We start from the raw sequence: 19,402 nt of genomic DNA, 5'->3' as shown, positions 1-19,402 counted from the left end.
GAAGTGTGAGAGGAGTGTGAGAGGAGGAGTGTGTGAGGAGGAGTGTGAGAGGAGGAGTGTGAGAGGAGGAGTGTGAGAGGAGGAGTGTGTGAGGAGGAGTGTGTGAGGAGGAGTGTGAGAGGAGGAGTGTGAGAGGAGGAGTGTGAGATGAGGAGTGTGAGATGAGGAGTGTGAGAGGAGGAGTGTGAGAGGAGGAGTGTGAGAGGAGGAGCGTGTGAGGAGTGTGAGATGAGGAGTGTAATAGAAGTGTGTGAGGAGAAGTGTGAGAGGAGTGTGAGAGGAGGAGTGTGTGAGGAGTGTGTGTGAGGAGAAGTGTGAGAGGAGTGTGTGAGGAGGAGTGTGAGAGGAGGAGTGTGAGAGGAGGAGTGTGAGAGGAGGAGTGTGAGAGGAGGAGTGTGTGAGGAGGAGTGTGAGAGGAGGAGTGTGAGAGGAGGAGTGTGAGAGGAGGAGTGTGAGATGAGGAGTGTGAGAGGAGGAGTGTGAGAGGAGGAGTGTGAGAGGAGGAGTGTGAGATGAGGAGTGTGAGGAGGAGTGTGAGATGAGGAGTGTGAGAGGAGGAGTGTGAGATGAGTGTGAGAGGAGGAGTGTGAGAGGAGGAGTGTGAGAGGAGGAGTGTGAGAGGAGGAGTGTGAGATGAGGAGTGTGAGAGGAGGAGTGTGAGAGGAGGAGTGTGAGAGGAGGAGTGTGAGATGAGGAGTGTGAGATGAGGAGTGTGAGAGGAGGAGTGTGAGAGGAGGAGTGTGAGATGAGGAGTGTGAAATGAGGAGTGTGAGAGGAGGAGTGTGAGAGGAGGAGTGTGAGATGAGGAGTGTGAGAGGAGGAGTGTGAGAGGAGGAGTGTGAGAGGAGGAGTGTGAGAGGAGGAGTGTGAGAGGAGGAGTGTGTGAGGAGGAGTGTGAGAGGAGGAGTGTGAGAGGAGTGTGAGAGGAGGAGTGTGAGAGGAGGAGTGTGAGATGAGGAGTGTGAGAGGAGGAGTGTGAGAGGAGGAGTGTGAGAGGAGGAGTGTGAGAGGAGGAGTGTGAGAGGAGGAGTGTGAGAGGAGGAGTGTGAGAGGAGGAGTGTGAGAGGAGTGTGAGATGAGGAGTGTGAGAGGAGGAGTGTGAGAGGAGGAGTGTGAGAGGAGGAGTGTGAGAGGAGGAGTGTGAGATGAGGAGTGTGAGATGAGGAGTGTGAGAGGAGGAGTGTGAGAGGAGGAGTGTGAGATGAGGAGTGTGAAATGAGGAGTGTGAGAGGAGGAGTGTGAGAGGAGGAGTGTGAGATGAGGAGTGTGAGAGGAGGAGTGTGAGAGGAGGAGTGTGAGAGGAGGAGTGTGAGAGGAGGAGTGTGAGAGGAGGAGTGTGAGAGGAGTGTGAGAGGAGGAGTGTGAGATGAGGAGTGTGAGAGGAGGAGTGTGAGAGGAGGAGTGTGAGAGGAGGAGTGTGAGAGGAGGAGTGTGAGAGGAGGAGTGTGAGAGGAGGAGTGTGAGATGAGGAGTGTGAGAGGAGGAGTGTGAGAGGAGGAGTGTGAGATGAGGAGTGTGAGATGAGGAGTGTGAGAGGAGTGTGAGAGGAGGAGTGTGAGAGGAGGAGTGTGAGAGGAGTGTGAGAGGAGGAGTGTGAGAGGAGGAGTGTGAGAGGAGGAGTGTGAGAGGAGTGTGAGAGGAGGAGTGTGAGATGAGGAGTGTGAGAGGAGGAGTGTGAGAGGAGTGTGAGAGGAGGAGTGTGAGAGGAGGAGTGTGAGATGAGGAGTGTGAGATGAGGAGTGTGAGAGGAGGAGTGTGAGAGGAGGATTGTGAGATGGGGAGTGTGAGATGAGGAGTGTGAGATGAGGAGTGTGAGATGAGGAGTGTGAGAGGAGGAGTGTGAGAGGAGGAGTGTGAGAGGAGGAGTGTGAGAGGAGTGTGAGATGAGGAGTGTGAGATGAGGAGTGTGAGAGGAGGAGTGTGAGAGGAGTGTGTGAGGAGAAGTGTGAGAGGAGGAGTGTGAGAGGAGGAGTGTGAGAGGAGGAGTGTGAGAGGAGTGTGAGAGGAGTGTGAGAGGAGGAGTGTGAGAGGAGGAGTGTGAGAGGAGGAGTGTGTGAGGAGAAGTGTGTGAGGAGAAGTGTGAGAGGAGTGTGTGAGGAGAAGTGTGAGAGGAGGAGTGTGAGAGGAGGAGTGTGAGAGGAGTGTGAGAGGAGAAGTGTGTGAGATGAGGAGTGTGAGAGGAGGAGTGTGTGTGAGGAGTGTGTGAGTAGTGTGAGATGAGAAGTGTGAGAGGAGGAGTGTGTGTGTGTGTGTGTGTGTGTGTGTGTGTGTGTGTGTGTGTGTGTGTGTGTGTGTGTGTGTGTCTCACTCTCTTGATGTTGCTCTCCTGCTGCTCCTCCAGGAACTCCATCAGCTCGGCTCGCGTCCCGTTGTTCCAGATCAGATACGGGTTCTCCGTGTTGCTATTCAACAACTTCAGAACCTGATCGTACACACAAACCACATATGAACAAACAAGCACATTTGAATGTTTATTTTATAAAACAGACACTTCCAAACCTAAAATACGGTGAGCCATGTGTGAAGCCAGCTTCAGTCGTACAGTACTGCGTGTTTGGTTACACTGTCCATTTCATTGACAAATCATTATTTTCGTTAACATTTTTAAAATGTTATATAACTTAATTATATAATAAGTTATAAATAACTTAATAATAAATAATAAATAACTTAATAAAAAACAGTTTTGAATGACAAAAATCTACTGACATTTTCGTCAACGAATAAAAATTAGACAAAAATGTTAGGGAGGGCGATCTGGGCAGAGATCCAGTCAGAATGATGAGAAGCGGGACATGAGCTGAGGCATGTCTGGGAGAAAGAGAAGAGCAGACATGGATAGATCTGAACAAGAGTGACGACGCAAAAGAAAGCTGTACTTGGTACGCTTACACTCACTCACTCACTCACTCACTCACTCACTCACTCACTCACTCACTCACTCACTCACTCACTCACTCACTCACTCACTCACTCACTCACTCACTCACTCACTCACACACTCACACACACACTCACACACTCACACACACACACACACACACTCACACACTCGAAGCGTGCAGTCGTGCACATAGAAAGCTGTACAGCGCGCGAGTCCTGAACTGAACTCTTTCGCGTCTGAATGGACAAATGCACACAACATTATGTCTAAGTGTCAGTTTTTTGGAGAGTATTCAGGTAAACACAGTCGGTTATGTCTTTACAGAACTCTACTTTAGGAGAAGTGGTTTTACTTAATTTTAAGATTTGTTTTATGCCACAGCAGTTAAATCTGTGTCTGTATTGCATGTTCAAACTTTAAAATAATTCATATCAACAGGGAAATAGATGTTTTCTACAGAAGTATATAATGGGTTTGGACATTTTAGAGAAATTCTAAATTAATGCATTACAATCTAACTTAACCCATTAGATTTTAGTCGACTAAGTTTAGTTTTAGTCAACGAAATACATCAAGATTTTAGTCGACTAAATCTACAGTAGATCTTAATGTATTTCATTGGCTAAAACTAGGCAAGGCAAGGCAAGTTTATTTATATAGCACATTTCATACACAATGGCAATTCAAAGTGCTTTACATAGAAGAAATTAAAATAATAAAAAGAAATAAGAATAATTAAAACAGTTTAGAAAAATAAAATACAGTACAGTACAAACAGTCGGACGAACATTGGCACAGTGCTCATTCAGTAAATGCACAGCTAAACAGAAGTGTTCTGAGTCTGGATGTGGATGTGACAGTAGGAGCACGTCTGATCTCCTCTGGAAGCTGGTCCAGTGTAATAGCTAAAGCGGACTCGCCATGCTTAGAGGGAACCCTTGGTGTTTCTAGCTGATATGATCCTAGTGATCTGAGTGATCTGTTGGGTTATATTCAGTGAGCATATCTGCAATGTATTGAGGTCCTAGGCCATTGAATGATTTATATACCAGTAATAATACTTTAAAATCAATCCTAAATCTAACTGGGAGCCAGTGTAAAGACCTGAGGACTGGTGTGATGTGTTCATATGTTCTGGTTCTGCTCAGCGTTCTGTATGAGCTGCAACTGTCTTATGGTGTTTTTGGGAAGGCCAGTGAGGAGTCCATTACAATAATCCACCCTGCTGGTGATGAAAGCATGCACACGTTTCTATAAGTCTTGTCTGGAAACAAAGCATCTAATTCTTGCAAAAATTTTCAGATGATAGTATGCTGATTTAGTTATTGCTTTGACATGACTACTGAAACTAAGGTCTGACTCTAGTGTCACACCAAGATTCCTGACTTGATGTTTAGTTGTTTGACCCCTAGAGTGAAGGTATGCGTTCACCTTGAGAACTTCATCTTTGTTTCCAAATACAATGACTTCAGTTTTGTCTTTGTTTAACTGAAGAAAGGTTTGACACATCCAACTGTTGACTTCATCGATGCATTGGCACAGGGAGTCAATGGGGCTGTAATCGTTAGGCGATAGGGCTAAGTAGAGCTGTGTGTCGTCTGCATAGCTGTGGTAAGCAATTTGGTTATTTTTCATTATTTGGCTCATTGGGAGCATATACAGGTTGAACAGGAGTGGCGCAAGAATTGAGCCTTGAGCATGTCATGGATGTCCACTCAGACAAAACTAGACAAACTAAAACAATTCAGATGTCTAAACTAAACTAAATGGCCTTTTAGTCAAAAGACTATGACTAAAACTAAATCAAAATTTGCTGTCAAAATGAACAGTTTGTCTTCATATAAAGCTTCTAGGGTGTTTCTCACCTCGGCCGGGGAGCTGCCGCCCAGTTTGCGAGAGATGTATGGCGTGAGCATGGCAGCCAGGCTCTTGCGGATGGCAGGGTTCTCTGGCGGGTGAGCGGCTCCGTTGGGTTCTCCGACAGGCCCGTCCTCTGGTTCTCGAGCAGAGCTGTACCCCGCCAGACGGCCCAGGGCCAGCAGGCTCAGCTTGGCCAGCCGGTTCGACACCTCCTGCTGGTTGCTCTCCTGGCTGGCCTGGACGCCGCTCTCCTCCAGCGTGAAGTCGTAGCAGAACAGGTTCGCTAGCAGGTGCCAGAGGACACCGGCCTGGTACAGGTGCGTCTGCAGGAAGAAGTCCACGGCGAACGAGCTCACACACTGAACCGCCACCGTCGCCAGACGGGGCAGACCCTGAGACAGAGAGAGCAGACACGTTTATTATATATTATATTATTATTATTATACAGGCATTACAGAAGCCATTATAATCAGTGCTGCTGTCGACACTAAACCGATGCCTGTATCTCTGACGTTCTTCAAGCGCTCGTTCTACTTCTGACACGAGCAAATCGATTTGCAACGTTCACATTAGTGCTGCACGATTAATCGTATCGCAATCGCGATGTCCAGCCTACGCGATTATATGACGCAAAATGCTGTGATTTTATATTAAATAAACAAATTAGCGCTGTTAACGCAATTAACGCAGCATCTGTTAATTTTTGGCATCCTTTGTAGTGTTACATGATCCCGCTCTTATTCATGCAAATGCTTTTAAACCATTCATGCGCGATAAGACAAAAAAGAATGCGCTGTCAGTGAATGTCCTCCTGACACACACACACACACACACACACACACACACACACACACACACACACACACACGACCCACAGATAGACGCGCGCCAGTATCAAGTTCTCTGACTGTGACGCACAGAAAGACTCGCGCTAATATCGTGCGTGCGCCAGTGCTTGAATTGAGTCAAGTCTTATGGGGGGTCCCCAAGTTTTTTTGGGCGGGGGGTTGGTTAGTCTCGCAATATACACTTTATACAAAATATACAATATATTTGATCATAATATGCATAAATATATACTATTTATTAAAAACGCTTGAATTCACACACACACATATATATATATATTCTTTTAAATTACTTACTTGAGTAATATGGATTTAGAGGGTGACAAAGCAGCAGACCCAAAAGGGCAGCTATGGCAAATATACCAGGCCACTACATATAAGGCACTTGAACACCCGTAAAAGCAAGTGACTTAAAAATACATTGAAATGTCTCAAAAATAGTAGAAAATAATCAGATGGCTTTCAGTCTCACTGGATGGTATCACTGTCAGATTCAACAGTGGCACAGGGATAATTATTTCATAATGTCTCCGAAAGCAGTGAAAAGAGAGCAGTCAGTAACTTCAAAAGGATATCTATCTTCACAACTTTTTTATTACTTAAACAGTAGCAAAAGAATGGAAAAATACTATCAGGCTGTAATGATGTAGTATGAACCCAGGTGCAGGAGTTTTACTCAAAGAGTGCAGGACAACTGGGCAAACAGGATACAGTCTTTGGAATAGTTTATAAGTTTAACATAGGGATGTCCATGATTGATGTGACACTGTGATAATGTTTGTTCCAAAAGACTTGATTAAATGCATGAAACTTGTTTATTATAAATTGTGGCAAAACAGGCTGTCAGCCTGTGTGTTGGTTGGGATTTTTCAACTATTTCAGCACATACGATTTTTAAATAGTTACATCCAGTAGGTGGCGGCAAAGCACTGTCATGAGTGAGTGAGTCAGCAGACTATTCAACCATTTCAGTGAAAAAGGCTGCTTTATTCATAAACAAACAATACTATGGCAATCAAAATAAATCATTGCTATTTCAAGAGTGAATCCCGCATAAATGCGTAAGTTATGTAATTCCCAAAACTTTGCCGTGTTTATACAGCCTTTGGTCCTAGCAGCATGAAAAACAAGTCATATACAAATAAATACAAATTCTGAATGGATATAAAGCATAGAAAGCGCACAACGAGCGCTCCCTTTATAATTACTAAAAATCTGTTATCCATCTTCATCGCGATCTCTAGCACTAGCACTCCTGTAGAACCATAGTAACGTAAGCCTAAATGTTGAATATATGCTAGGAATATAAAAGCCCCGACATGGAGTGGATAAATGTTAGATATAAAGTAGAAAGATATATAGCGAGAGACAATTACCCCTCAAAAAAGTAAGTAAGAAGCTTTCTCTTCCCGACTGCGAGTGGAGGTTTATTTTTCTCCATATTTTAAAAGCTAAAATTAGCTTCACCGGAGCGGCGCCAAACAAACAGTCCTGTCAGTCGACGATGTCATGCGCGCGCACAGCTCTCTTTAGGCGGGGCGTTTACATTTTAAAGAGACATGACAACTAGCCTATAAACACACTTAAAATAAATTATTGTAAATAATCAATTCACGATATTTACTGTATCCTTTGCATGCATTTATTTTGATTTGTCATTATTATTTTTACTAAAATAAAAATATCCGAGGGACCCCCCTAATTCTATTTTTTACTTCTTATGGGGGGTCCCTAATACCTTATGGGGGGTCCCGGATCCCCCCAGCCCCCCCTCAATTCGAGCACTGGCGTGCGCACAAAACAGCATGACAGAATACAGTTCTCTTTCGAGCTTGAACGAACAATAACACACACAATTATGCCAAAATGTCTTTTTGTCGAGTATCTTCATAACATAAGAGTAGTCTTATGATGAACGTGAAGAGTTGTGGCTCGTGAGAGAATGAGGCGCGTGTGAGATCCGCGTCTCTGACAGCAGCGGCTGGTCTTAAAGGGACAGTACACAGTATAGCCACTAATTATATCTGTCGCTAAAGTTAATCAAAGAACAAAGGGAACAGAAAAAAACACTCACTGCTCTTGACTAAAGAACTTTTTTCTTTAGGCAGATTATCACTAATCTGTGTGTGCATTTATTTTCCTTGAGAACCAAGCAAGTTGTCTCATGAAACCATTTGTTTATTATATCGCATATCGCAATCGCAATATTGACCTCTATTATCGCAATATGACATTTTCCCCAAATCGTGCAGCCCTAGTTCACATTGTCGCATTCGGTGTAGACACGGTATTAGACTTTCATAAGGGTAACACATTAATTAAAAAAAATTACTCAAACTCAGAAAGAGGGTCTAAAAGGCCCTGTTATTTTACAGTGTCCTTGTTTCATATACTTACCATAGTAATAACAGTAAATTATGCATAATTACATGCAACTAACCCTCAACCAAACCCTAATCCTACCCTATAGTACGTACATGCAGTTACTTAATATTACTCTGCACTTAAATGTATAATTACACTGTAACAATGACACCTTAAAGTGTAACCCTTTATTTTAAGGTGTCCTTGTTGCACTGTAAAATACACAAATCTGAGTAATATTAATGAACAGCATGTACGTATTGTAGGGTTAGGTTTGGTTTAGTTGCTCGTAATTATATATAATTTGCTGTTTTTACTACAGTAGGTACATGTAACTTGTGACATTGATTTTGTTGTGATTTCATTATATTAATAAAACAATTTATTTTGGTGCAAGAAATCCAAAGTAACATTCTAAGTGAACTTATTATCTGTAATATATACCTTGTAACTTACAAAAAACAATAAAAGAATTATGAGTAGACTACAGCCCTTTAAATGTGCCCCATTGTGCTTTTTACAAATATAATATATGTAGTGTGTAATAAAGCTGTTTGTGAATGTAAAGCTCTGCAAAGTTTCAAAGTGTAGATAAATGGAGTTGTCTCCTAAAAGAAAACGAGTCGTCAGTAATTCAGTCTCACTTCCTGCTGAATCTAAAGGTTTGTAACTAATTGGCATAATGCCAGCCCAGGGCTTGACATTAACTTTTTGAGGCACTTGTCCTACGGACAAGTAAATTTATGTTTTACTTGTCCATGCACAAAAGTCACTTGTCCGGGTAAAGATTTATAATTTTATCGTTTATTTATTTTTTTGTGTTTTGTTAATGCAGAATTCGAACAAACCATTGAAAGCATCCAAACACTATCAATATTAATAAAATTCAGTTGAAACAGTAGAAAGGAACGTGTCCCAAGAACAGAGTTCCCCTTCAACAAGAAATAAGGATCTCCAGACTCCATAATACAAAGTAATAATTTCCTCGCTGGTGCGCAGTGTATCACCAGAGGAAGTGGTGACTCTTGTAGGTATCCTCAGTATTTGCAAGCTAGCTAGACTTACTGTATACTATATCTAAAATAATTTTGTAAACATAGAGATGCACCAATTACAATTTTCTAGGCCGATTCCGGTTTTTCATTGAGTTTGACCTGCCGATTCCGATTTTTTTTTTCTAACCACTTTACAGCACACACAAATATTTATTTTTGATCTTTTCTTTAACCCTTTCACGCGTAAGTTTAAAATATTCTAACTGACCCCCCCACCCCCAGAGTGAGTTTTTTCAAGGCGAACATTCCCTTTAATGTTTCCATGGCGACGCGTCACGCGATACACCGCAGCCACAATAATACTGTATGACAGATGTGTCGCTTTTATTTCGCTTTTACAAACTCCAAATGCCAAATGTATTGTTTTACTCGTGCTTATGTGTATTTAAATATCTGAAACCTAAAATAAACATTATGTGGTTGAAAACACTGCTTAGTTGTGATACATGACAGCGCTGAACGCGTCCGACTCTGGCTCAGCGCCAGCCAACGCGCGAAAGCACAGTCTGAATCTGGCAGTTATGCGACGTCTCAAATCGGTAAAATTATAGACGTAAGTAACATGGCATTTTATTTTGTTTGAAATTTAACTTGTCCAGTGGGACAACTAATTTTCTCTTCCACTTGTCCTACAAAAAAATCCACTTGTCCCGGACAAGCGGACAAGCCTTAATGTCGAGCCCTGCAGCCTATGGTCTTGATTGGCTGAACGTCTCTTAGCCCCGCCCTCAAACACTGTAGTTTATCTGAGACTGGTTCTACATCCCAATTCGAATACTATCCGTCCTAAATAGTACTAAAAAAATATTCGAATTAGTACATCCCAAATCGCAGTATGTTGAAATGAGTGTTCCACAGATACCCGGATGGTCTACTATTTCCTGTCAGAATCCGTGTAGATTGATGCGCACTCTAACGGCTAATACTGCCCACAACCCATCGCGCGCTGGACGAGGATTCGATTAGAACTACAAACACGAGTGAAAAGTGTTAAAAAAACTACAGAGATGCAGTCCGGCGGTTATGTAGAGAGGTTTAGATCAAGGGGTTTGAGTGATTAATTATCAGTATCTAACCTGACGAAGATGTATTTATTCAATGTTGTCTACATTATATCGCATCTGCAGCGGCATTGTGAACTTTTGCAAAGATACGTTTAGCCATTAACTTTTAAATGCATCAGTATATTCAAATTGCAAACACATGAGGAGAGTCTCTGCATGAAAGACCCACGACTGGCAGATGAACGTGCAACTACATTTCTCTCTGAAACGATAAGAAATTAAATTAGATTGAATGGAGGATTTTAACTGTGACAAGATGATTGACAGGGCAGTTTACGGTGACAGGACGCACGCCACAGATCTGTCCGTTAAGATGACGAAGTAGTGTGTCTCAAAGCTTGCCTACTCTTTTGCTACTCAAAAGTATGTACTTTTTCTTCACAAAAAAAAAAAAAAAAAAGAGGACATACTTTTAGGTCGTAGTATAAGTAGGCGAATTGGGACGCAGCATGGAAGAGTTTGGTTCGTGTTGTTCATGTGGAGAAGACGCTGTTTTCTGCTGCCAAAGCAAATCCACTTTGATGAGATTGATACGGTAAAACCCACTCCATCGTTACTGTTCGTATCTGTGATCAAGAGCTGAAATTCAGATATGATAATGAGTGTTTGGTTTCCGACCAATCAGAGCAGAGCAGCTCTTTAGAGAGGCGGGGTTTAGAGAGACTGAATCTTCAAACTAACCGTTTCAGACTCTGAGAAATTAAGGGATGTTCAATGTTTATTATGAGAAAATTAAAGTTTATTATTTATTTATTTTTTTCACCTCAGATGCATGTAAACCTGTTGAAGGAAACTACATAAAGTAAAGAGCCTTTAAAATAGCATGACAGGGCACTTTGAGGGCTAGCATCTGTAAAGGTTCATACCTATTCCATAATTCTGTTTCCACATTCTCTATTTCATGGTCTATGACACTGTACAGGACTCATGTTTGTGCAATAAAGCCATGGGTGTTCTTACCTTGCCGTAATAGAGAATGTGACAGACATCTCTGATAATGTTGGGAAGCTCAACAATTTTCTCCCTGCACTCCTCGAACTGAGCAGCGACGCTATAGCACCGACAGACGTGCCCGCACACCTGAACACACACACACACACACACACACACACACTGTGAGCTCACTCTTCATGTGCTCAGTGATGGTTGACTATGGTTGTGGACGCACCTGTACTGCCATGTCCTCAGGTTTGCTGGAGGCCGTGAGCACAGCCACGCAGCGACACAGAGCCTCCATCAGCATCTGCACACACACACACACACACACACACACACACACACACACAGCGTTAGCATCCGATCTCAGGCACACGGCCGGTGACTGTGCTTCAGCGCTCTCTCACCTCGATGCCGTTCTCCCGCCGCAGCTCCTCGGCGTTGAGGGCTGAACAGTTCACCGTATGGAAGGCCAGTTCAGCGGCTGCCGGCAACAGCGGAGCAGTTTTGGAGAAGAGCTGCTCATCACCCGTCTCCATGGTGATGGTTTTAATTAGCATGGGGTAGCCGGCATATTTATACGGCTCCAATTCTGAGAGGAGAGAGAGTTCAATCTAAATCACTCGTTAATTGTGTGAATCTGAACTAGACGTGATCTGATTCTGCTTTAAGGCCCGATATACTTCAAGAGACATAGAAGAACAAACTGGTGTGACGTAACTTCAAACTACCGGCTGATAAACGCCTCTGAGCTCCCATTGGTCTGTGTGTTGATGATGTAATAGGTGGGTGTGGCTCTGAGGCCCCGCCTTCTTTGAGGTGTAAATCTGTTCAGTCGGTCGCGAGTAAAAACATGAACACACTGAGAGAAACTGAAGCTGAAAGAGACTCTGACACTGTTGTTCATGTTTAATTCTGTAAAGCTGCTGTTTTAAAGCATCTATTGTATAAAGTGCTGTATAAATGACATTAAATCACATTAACGCTGTATAAATAAACATGACTGAAGATCAGATCAAACATCTACATCTCTGTGCTTTCTGAACCGCTGTTCTCTCAGTTTGATTGTGTTTGTTTAGCTATTGAGAGGAAAGTGCAGCACATATTCTTCTAAACGCCACTCTCAGCAGCATCGGGATGTTCGCTAATAGATTATCACTGAATGGGGTTTACCAAACTTATTTTTGAACAAAAGAATGAAAGCAAAGAAGCGGAGAAGGAAACGGAGCGTGTCTGAGTGCATCAGGGCCTTTAGCGTGGAGTTAGCGTGGAGCTAGCGGTTCTGACCCGGTTTGTGTCTGTTGAACAGGATACTCTGGGCCTTCAGGATCAGGATGATGTTTTCTGGGTCGGGGCCGTCCACGATCCGGGCTGATTTAGTGCACAAGAACTCGTAGGCTTTGTTCACCTTCTCAAACATGTCCTGAACACACACACATTATACAGCCTGGTTATAGACTCTCACATGGCTTTGTTCAGTGATAATCAGACTGAGTGATGAATACTTACCCTGCCCTCTGGGTTTTTGTCTGGATGGTATTTTTGAGCCAATCTGAAGTAAGCTTTCCTTATTTTACTCTCGTCATGCCTTAGAAAAAAGCACACAAACTCATATCAAATCACAAAGATTACAAACAAAAGCATAGTGTCACATACATAATATTATCATATTTTATTCTAAATGATTTATGGGTGCACATCATTATTATTGTGTTAATGAATCAGCATCAGTTCCTCTTGCAGCATCTCTTCTCTTCTCTAATGACGAGGGTGGGGCTATAACCTGTCACTCACATGAGATCAGCCAATAGCAAACCACAACCATCCAACCAGCCAATCAACTCCCCACAGACACAATCAAGCCCCGCCCACATTTGATCTTGTTCAAGCGTTTCCCTCGGATATACGACACAATAGAGGAGAGAAGACCAGCACAACTTCCCTTTCATTAACAGGTCAGAATGGGAAACTGGTTTTGGAGCTAGAAAGAAAATATACAGCAGAAGTGAAAGTAAAATAATGATAAAAGAGCATGTGACTCACTGTCCCTGTCCGATGGGGAGGTTGAGCACTTCGTAGGCGTCGTCCACAGACATGGAGGGAGGCTTCTTCTCCACCTCTCTCTTCCAGGCGTCCAGCGTGTCCTTCAGCAGCTTCACCTGCAGGGGCGAGAATCACACACACACACACACACACTGAGTGATACAGAGACACAATCACACACACACACAGCGTGATACAGGCGAGGGAAGTGGAGAGCTGATGTGAGCGTACAGGGTCTCGGATGGGCCAGTTGGGGAAGCGTGTGGAGTCGCACAGGTGTCTCAGGTAGTAGATGTTGCAGAAGAGCTCGGAGTCGAGCTGTGGGAAGCTGACCACTGGGATCGGGCAGTACTGGTACAGCGCTCGCGTGTTGCTCTGCAGGCGAGGGGAGAAGTCTGCCAGGTGAGCCGCGATCTTCTCGATCATCAGACGCCTGCACACACACACACACACACACACACACAGAGAGAGAGAGAGAGAGAGTCCATAAACTACCAGCAGAGGATGATGGACCATGTCAATGTGCAGATCTACTAAGTCCCCTCCCATTAACTACTATGTAATTGCATCAAAAGATTTATTTTAAGAATATTGTGTTGATGATGTTTTAAAACACTCGTGCTGTGATTGAGCTGGATACTGGGAAGGTTAGGACAGGTTTGCTGGATACGGGTAAGTTTAAGGGTGGTTAAAGTGTAAATTATAGATGTAATTACTGGAATTAATTACATGCATTTATTTTTTAAACAAGAATGTGTGCGAAATATGTATGTATGTATTGCATCATGATTAATTAAAATGTTAGTACACAGAAGTTAAAGACACTGATCATGAAGTGTGATCAGTCTTTTTTAGGGGTGGGAATCTTTTGGTACCTCACGATTCTTGAGGTCACGATTCGATTCAATCACAAATTGATTCTCAATTTTGAATCAAATTTCGATTCGATATGTGCAGTTTGATTGTGGTTTACTGTGTTGTGTTACTTTTCTTATTTGACTGCGATAGACAGTTTAATAGGTCTAGAAGAAGAAAAAATCCTTCAATTAAATGTGAACCTTGACATTTATTTAGGTTTTCCTTCCCATTTTAGTCATCCCACTATTATAAAACAAATGCCACAGAAGCAAATTACAAACAATAGGATAAATATAATAGAAAAATATACAAATTAAATAAACTAACTTTTTTAGGGTACAGTAGCATAGGTTTATTAAACGTAGTTAGAAAAACTACCGAAATTGAATAATCAAATGTAAAAATAAAACACTATAGTCATCACTGTATGAATTAAATATAAACTGATTCACATTAAAGATAAAAAAGCAGTGGGTTTTTTTTATTAACATGAATGAAACGGATGGTTTGAGGCTGCTGTCCCTTTAAGAGTGATTGCACGGATATAGTTACACATCCGATTTTCTCCCATTTGTTTTGGTTTGTGTAGGACATACCAGCCTCTGTTTACACTGAATACTCCACAGTACACACGATGTGCATTCCGACATAACTGTGTGTGTAGCTTAGACTTGATCTTGCCCTGCAGCTCAGGCCGGAAACCTGTACATATATCTATCCTGCTTCCGGTACAAATCTGCGGGGACCAATCACAAACTGGCTTATCCACCGCGGGTTCAACACGATGACGTCTTTCGCACGACCGTCAATCCAATTCCTTTTAACCTCTCGACGACGCTCAATGGCTTCTTTAGTTCAGCAAACAAATCGCTCGGGTGGATGTAAACACCACTCACTCACTTTGCCATCGCTGCTTCTGCAAACATCTGATCAATGCTACAAACCAACACGTTTGTTGACACGTTTCCTGCCTGGAGTTTTCGCGTCGCACAAAGTACGTCACGGACCGTTGGTCTGACTGGTTGAAGGACTATCCAGTTGCGTACGGAGTCATTTGAGCTCTGCCGCTGATCAGGCCTCAGACTCTCCAGAGTAATGTTCAGTCATAGAGGATTGAGCTTGGTCTGGTGATAGCCAGTCTGTGTGTAGCTGTGAAAGGGAATTCGCTCCGTGCACGGCGCCCGTTGACGTTCGACCTTGAGTGTGTGGGCCGGTACTTCCGGTGATGAGACGGCGAGAGCGGGAGACGACAGCGACCGAGTTCCATTACCACAGAGATATTTTTTCACAATGAGTGTTTTAGGACTCAAGAGAGGGACGTGCCGTCCAGAGGGTGACCGCCTCAGCACTTCATCGCTGTGTGCCGTTATGTACCGTTTCGTCACGAGGAGTCAGCGTTCATGCGTCCCCCTGCGGGACGGGCTGAGTGATGCAGAAGATCCGGAGGGAGGACTTCAACCACACCACATTTTTAAATGCATATCATTTTCAGTGTATTTCACCTGTGCGTTTCTATGCTTTCTATTACTGCATTTATTTTGTGCAAGTGAGATGAGTAAAGATCTGTTCCATGAATAATAATAATAATCTGTCTGGTGTTTATAAGCAGCACATACAGTATTGTACTACGTGTAAAATATACACAAACTTACCTATATTAAATTGTTTGTGGTACCTACAGTTAAACGTGTAAATGTAAGATATTTGATAATATTGATCGAGCAATTGATGTAAGAAAAAATATATGTGCAGAATTGAGAAAATAGTATTTATGGAGATAGATTGTAGCCTATCACAGGGCAAACGTGTGAATGTTCACGGTGCATTTTATGCAAACAACTCTAGTCGCAGTTGTAACTCTATATGTACAGTAGGCTTAACTGTCATTGCGTATGCGTATATGAGTCAAACACAATCTTCTGCTCGTGAACAGTTGTATTTCATTCATTAATCTGACTATGCATCCGTGCGTTTAATTGCCATTGGCTCGTGTGATAGTAATATGGATCTTAGTAGTATTTTAAGTGATAATTGATTCTATAAACAACTATAAAAGGTAAATTTCGTCTTTCTCCGGCTCCCTGCACCGGGCGTAATGTGAAACCGGAAGTGTCTACGCGCACACTCGCTGATCCGAAATCCAAAATGGCGGCCATGTGCAACTAGTCAATTCACAATTGCGTGCATGAGAGAAGCTCATCTGTGTGTGTGTGTGTGTACTTCATCTGTGTGTACTTCATCTGTGTGTACTTCATCTGTGTGTGTGTGTGTGTACTTCATCTCTGTGTACTTCATCTGTGTGTGTGTGTGTGTGTGTGTGTGTGTGTGTACTTCATCTGTGTGTGTGTGTGTGTGTGTGTGTGTGTGTGTGTGTACTTCATCTCTGTGTACTTCATCTGTGTGTGTGTGTGTGTGTACTTCATCTGTGTGTACTTCATCTGTGTGTGTGTGTGTGTACTTCATCTGTGTGTACTTCATCTGTGTGTACTTCATCTGTGTGTGTGTGTGTGTGTGTACTTCATCTGTGTGTGTGTGTGTGTGTGTGTGTACTTCATCTCTGTGTACTTCATCTGTGTGTGTGTGTGTGTGTACTTCATCTGTGTGTACTTCATCTGTGTGTGTGTGTGTGTGTGTGTGTGTGTGTACTTCATCTGTGTGTACACTTCATCTGTGTGTGTGTGTGTACTTAATCTGTGTGTACACTTCATCTGTGTGTGTGTGTGTGTGTGTGTGTGTACTTCATCTGTGTGTGTGTGTGTGTGTGTGTGTGTGTGTACACTTCATCTGTGTGTGTGTGTGTGTGTGTGTGTGTACTTCATCTGAATAACCTCAATAACTTTAAGCGACTGTAAGAAGTTCTGCGAAGTTAAAGAAGTCTAACAGTTTTTAGAAAATAGATTTTTGAAATTTGTGAATCGATTTAAATCAGTAGAAGATAGAATCGTAATTCATACATGAATTGCTTTTTTCCCGCACCCCTAGTCTTTTTATTGTTATAACGTTTAGCAATCATAAACATTAAGATACATGCCAGAGTCACAGAGAGGGGTTGGGGTCAGTGTGGAGCAGAGTCACAGAGAGGGGTTGGGGTCAGAGTGGAGCAGAGTCACAGAGAGGGGTCGGGGTCAGTGTGGAGCAGAGTCACACAGAGGGGTTGGGGTCAGTGTGGAGCAGAGTCACAGAGAGGGGTCGGGGTCAGTGTGGAGCAGAGTCACAGAGAGGGGTTGGGGTCAGTGTGGAGCAGAGTCACACAGAGGGGTTGGGGTCAGTGTGGAGCAGAGTCACAGAGAGGGGTTGGGGTCAGTGTGGAGCAGAGTCACACAGAGGGGTCGGGGTCAGTGTGGAGCAGAGTCACAGAGAGGGGTTGGGGTCAGTGTGGAGCAGAGTCACAGAGAGGGGTTGGGGTCAGTGTGGAGCAGAGTCACACAGAGGGGTTGGGGTCAGTGTGGAGCAGAGTCACACAGAGGGGTCGGGGTCAGTGTGGAGCAGAGTCACAGAGAGGGGTTGGGGTCAGTGTGGAGCAGAGTCACACAGAGGGGTTGGGGTCAGTGTGGAGCAGAGTCACAGAGAGGGGTCGGGGTCAGTGTGGAGCAGAGTCACAGAGAGGGGTTGGGGTCAGTGTGGAGCAGAGTCACAGAGAGGGGTTGGGGTCAGTGTGGAGCAGAGTCACACAGAGGGGTTGGGGTCAGTGTGGAGCAGAGTCACAGAGAGGGGTTGGGGTCAGTGTGGAGCAGAGTCACAGAGAGGGGTTGGGGTCAGTGTGGAGCAGAGTCACACAGAGGGGTTGGGGTCAGTGTGGAGCAGAGTCACAGAGAGGGGTTGGGGTCAGTGTGGAGCAGAGTCACAGAGAGGGGTCGGGGTCAGTGTGGAGCAGAGTCACAGAGAGGGGTCGGGGTCAGTGTGGAGCAGAGTCACAGAGAGGGGTTGGGGTCAGTGCGGAGCAGAGTCACAGAGAGGGGTTGGGGTCAGTGCGGAGCAGAGTCACAGAGAGGGGTTGGGGTCAGTGTGGAGCAGAGTCACAGAGAGGGGTTGGGGTCAGTGCGGAGCAGAGTCACAGAGAGGGGTTGGGGTCAGTGTGGAGCAGAGTCACACAGAGGGGTTGGGGTCAGTGTGGAGCAGAGTCACAGAGAGGGGTTGGGGTCAGTGTGGAGCAGAGTCACAGAGAGGGGTTGGGGTCAGTGTGGAGCAGAGTCACAGAGAGGGGTTGGGGTCAGTGTGGAGCAGAGTCACAGAGCAGAGTCACAGAGAGGGGTTGGGGTCAGTGCGGAGCAGAGTCACAGAGAGGGGTTGGGGTCAGTGCGGAGCAGAGTCACACAGAGGGGTTGGGGTCAGTGTGGAGCAGAGTCACACAGAGGGGTCGGGGTCAGTGTGGAGCAGAGTCACACAGAGGGGTCGGGGTCAGTGTGGAGCAGAGTCACAGAGCAGAGTCACAGAGAGGGGTTGGGGTCAGTGCGGAGCAGAGTCACAGAGAGGGGTTGGGGTCAGTGCGGAGCAGAGTCACACAGAGGGGTCGGGGTCAGTGTGGAGCAGAGTCACACAGAGGGGTCGGGGTCAGTGTGGAGCAGAGTCACAGAGCAGAGTCACAGAGAGGGGTTGGGGTCAGTGCGGAGCAGAGTCACAGAGAGGGGTTGGGGTCAGTGTGGAGCAGAGTCACAGAGCAGAGTCACAGAGAGGGGTTGGGGTCAGTGCGGAGCAGAGTCACAGAGAGGGGTTGGGGTCAGTGCGGAGCAGAGTCACACAGAGGGGTTGGGGTCAGTGTGGAGCAGAGTCACACAGAGGGGTCGGGGTCAGTGTGGAGCAGAGTCACACAGAGGGGTTGGGGTCAGTGTGGAGCAGAGTCACACAGAGGGGTCGGGGTCAGTGTGGAGCAGAGTCACAGAGAGGGGTTGGGGTCAGTGTGGAGCAGAGTCACAGAGAGGGGTTGGGGTCAGTGTGGAGCAGAGTCACACAGAGGGGTTGGGGTCAGTGTGGAGCAGAGTCACAGAGAGGGGTTGGGGTCAGTGTGGAGCAGAGTCACAGAGAGGGGTCGGGGTCAGTGTGGAGCAGAGTCACAGAGAGGGGTTGGGGTCAGTGTGGAGCAGAGTCACAGAGAGGGGTCGGGGTCAGTGTGGAGCAGAGTCACAGAGAGGGGTTGGGGTCAGTGTGGAGCAGAGTCACAGAGAGGGGTTGGGGTCAGTGTGGAGCAGAGTCACACAGAGGGGTTGGGGTCAGTGTGGAGCAGAGTCACAGAGAGGGGTTGGGGTCAGTGTGGAGCAGAGTCACAGAGAGGGGTTGGGGTCAGTGTGGAGCAGAGTCACACAGAGGGGTTGGGGTCAGTGTGGAGCAGAGTCACAGAGAGGGGTTGGGGTCAGTGTGGAGCAGAGTCACAGAGAGGGGTCGGGGTCAGTGTGGAGCAGAGTCACAGAGAGGGGTCGGGGTCAGTGTGGAGCAGAGTCACAGAGAGGGGTTGGGGTCAGTGCCGAGCAGAGTCACAGAGAGGGGTTGGGGTCA

General features: G+C 45.1%; 1 protein-coding gene across 3 annotated transcripts in view; it reads right to left on the bottom strand.

Moving 5' to 3' along the window:
- The window catches only part of dnajc13 (DnaJ heat shock protein family (Hsp40) member C13), a 148,487-nt gene that overhangs the window by 27,902 nt on the left and 101,183 nt on the right, over window positions 1–19,402 (bottom strand). For all 3 annotated transcript variants that reach the window (XM_081353369.1, XM_081353370.1, XM_081353371.1), the window contains 9 exons: window positions 13,286–13,487; window positions 13,055–13,170; window positions 12,521–12,599; window positions 12,299–12,434; window positions 11,419–11,603; window positions 11,244–11,318; window positions 11,036–11,155; window positions 4,750–5,136; window positions 2,309–2,422 (listed from right to left, as the gene is read on the bottom strand). In XM_081353369.1, coding sequence (XP_081209495.1) covers window positions 2,309–2,422; window positions 4,750–5,136; window positions 11,036–11,155; window positions 11,244–11,318; window positions 11,419–11,603; window positions 12,299–12,434; window positions 12,521–12,599; window positions 13,055–13,170; window positions 13,286–13,487 — 1,414 coding nt within the window. The remainder of the gene's footprint in view (window positions 1–2,308; window positions 2,423–4,749; window positions 5,137–11,035; window positions 11,156–11,243; window positions 11,319–11,418; window positions 11,604–12,298; window positions 12,435–12,520; window positions 12,600–13,054; window positions 13,171–13,285; window positions 13,488–19,402) is intronic.

This window comes from Scardinius erythrophthalmus, assembly GCF_964197995.2.
Source record: "Scardinius erythrophthalmus genome assembly, chromosome: 22".
In the NCBI taxonomy this organism is placed as follows: Eukaryota; Metazoa; Chordata; class Actinopteri; order Cypriniformes; family Leuciscidae; genus Scardinius; species Scardinius erythrophthalmus.
Note: the sequence above shows the minus strand (reverse complement) of the source record. Positions and strands in the feature narration are given on the sequence as shown.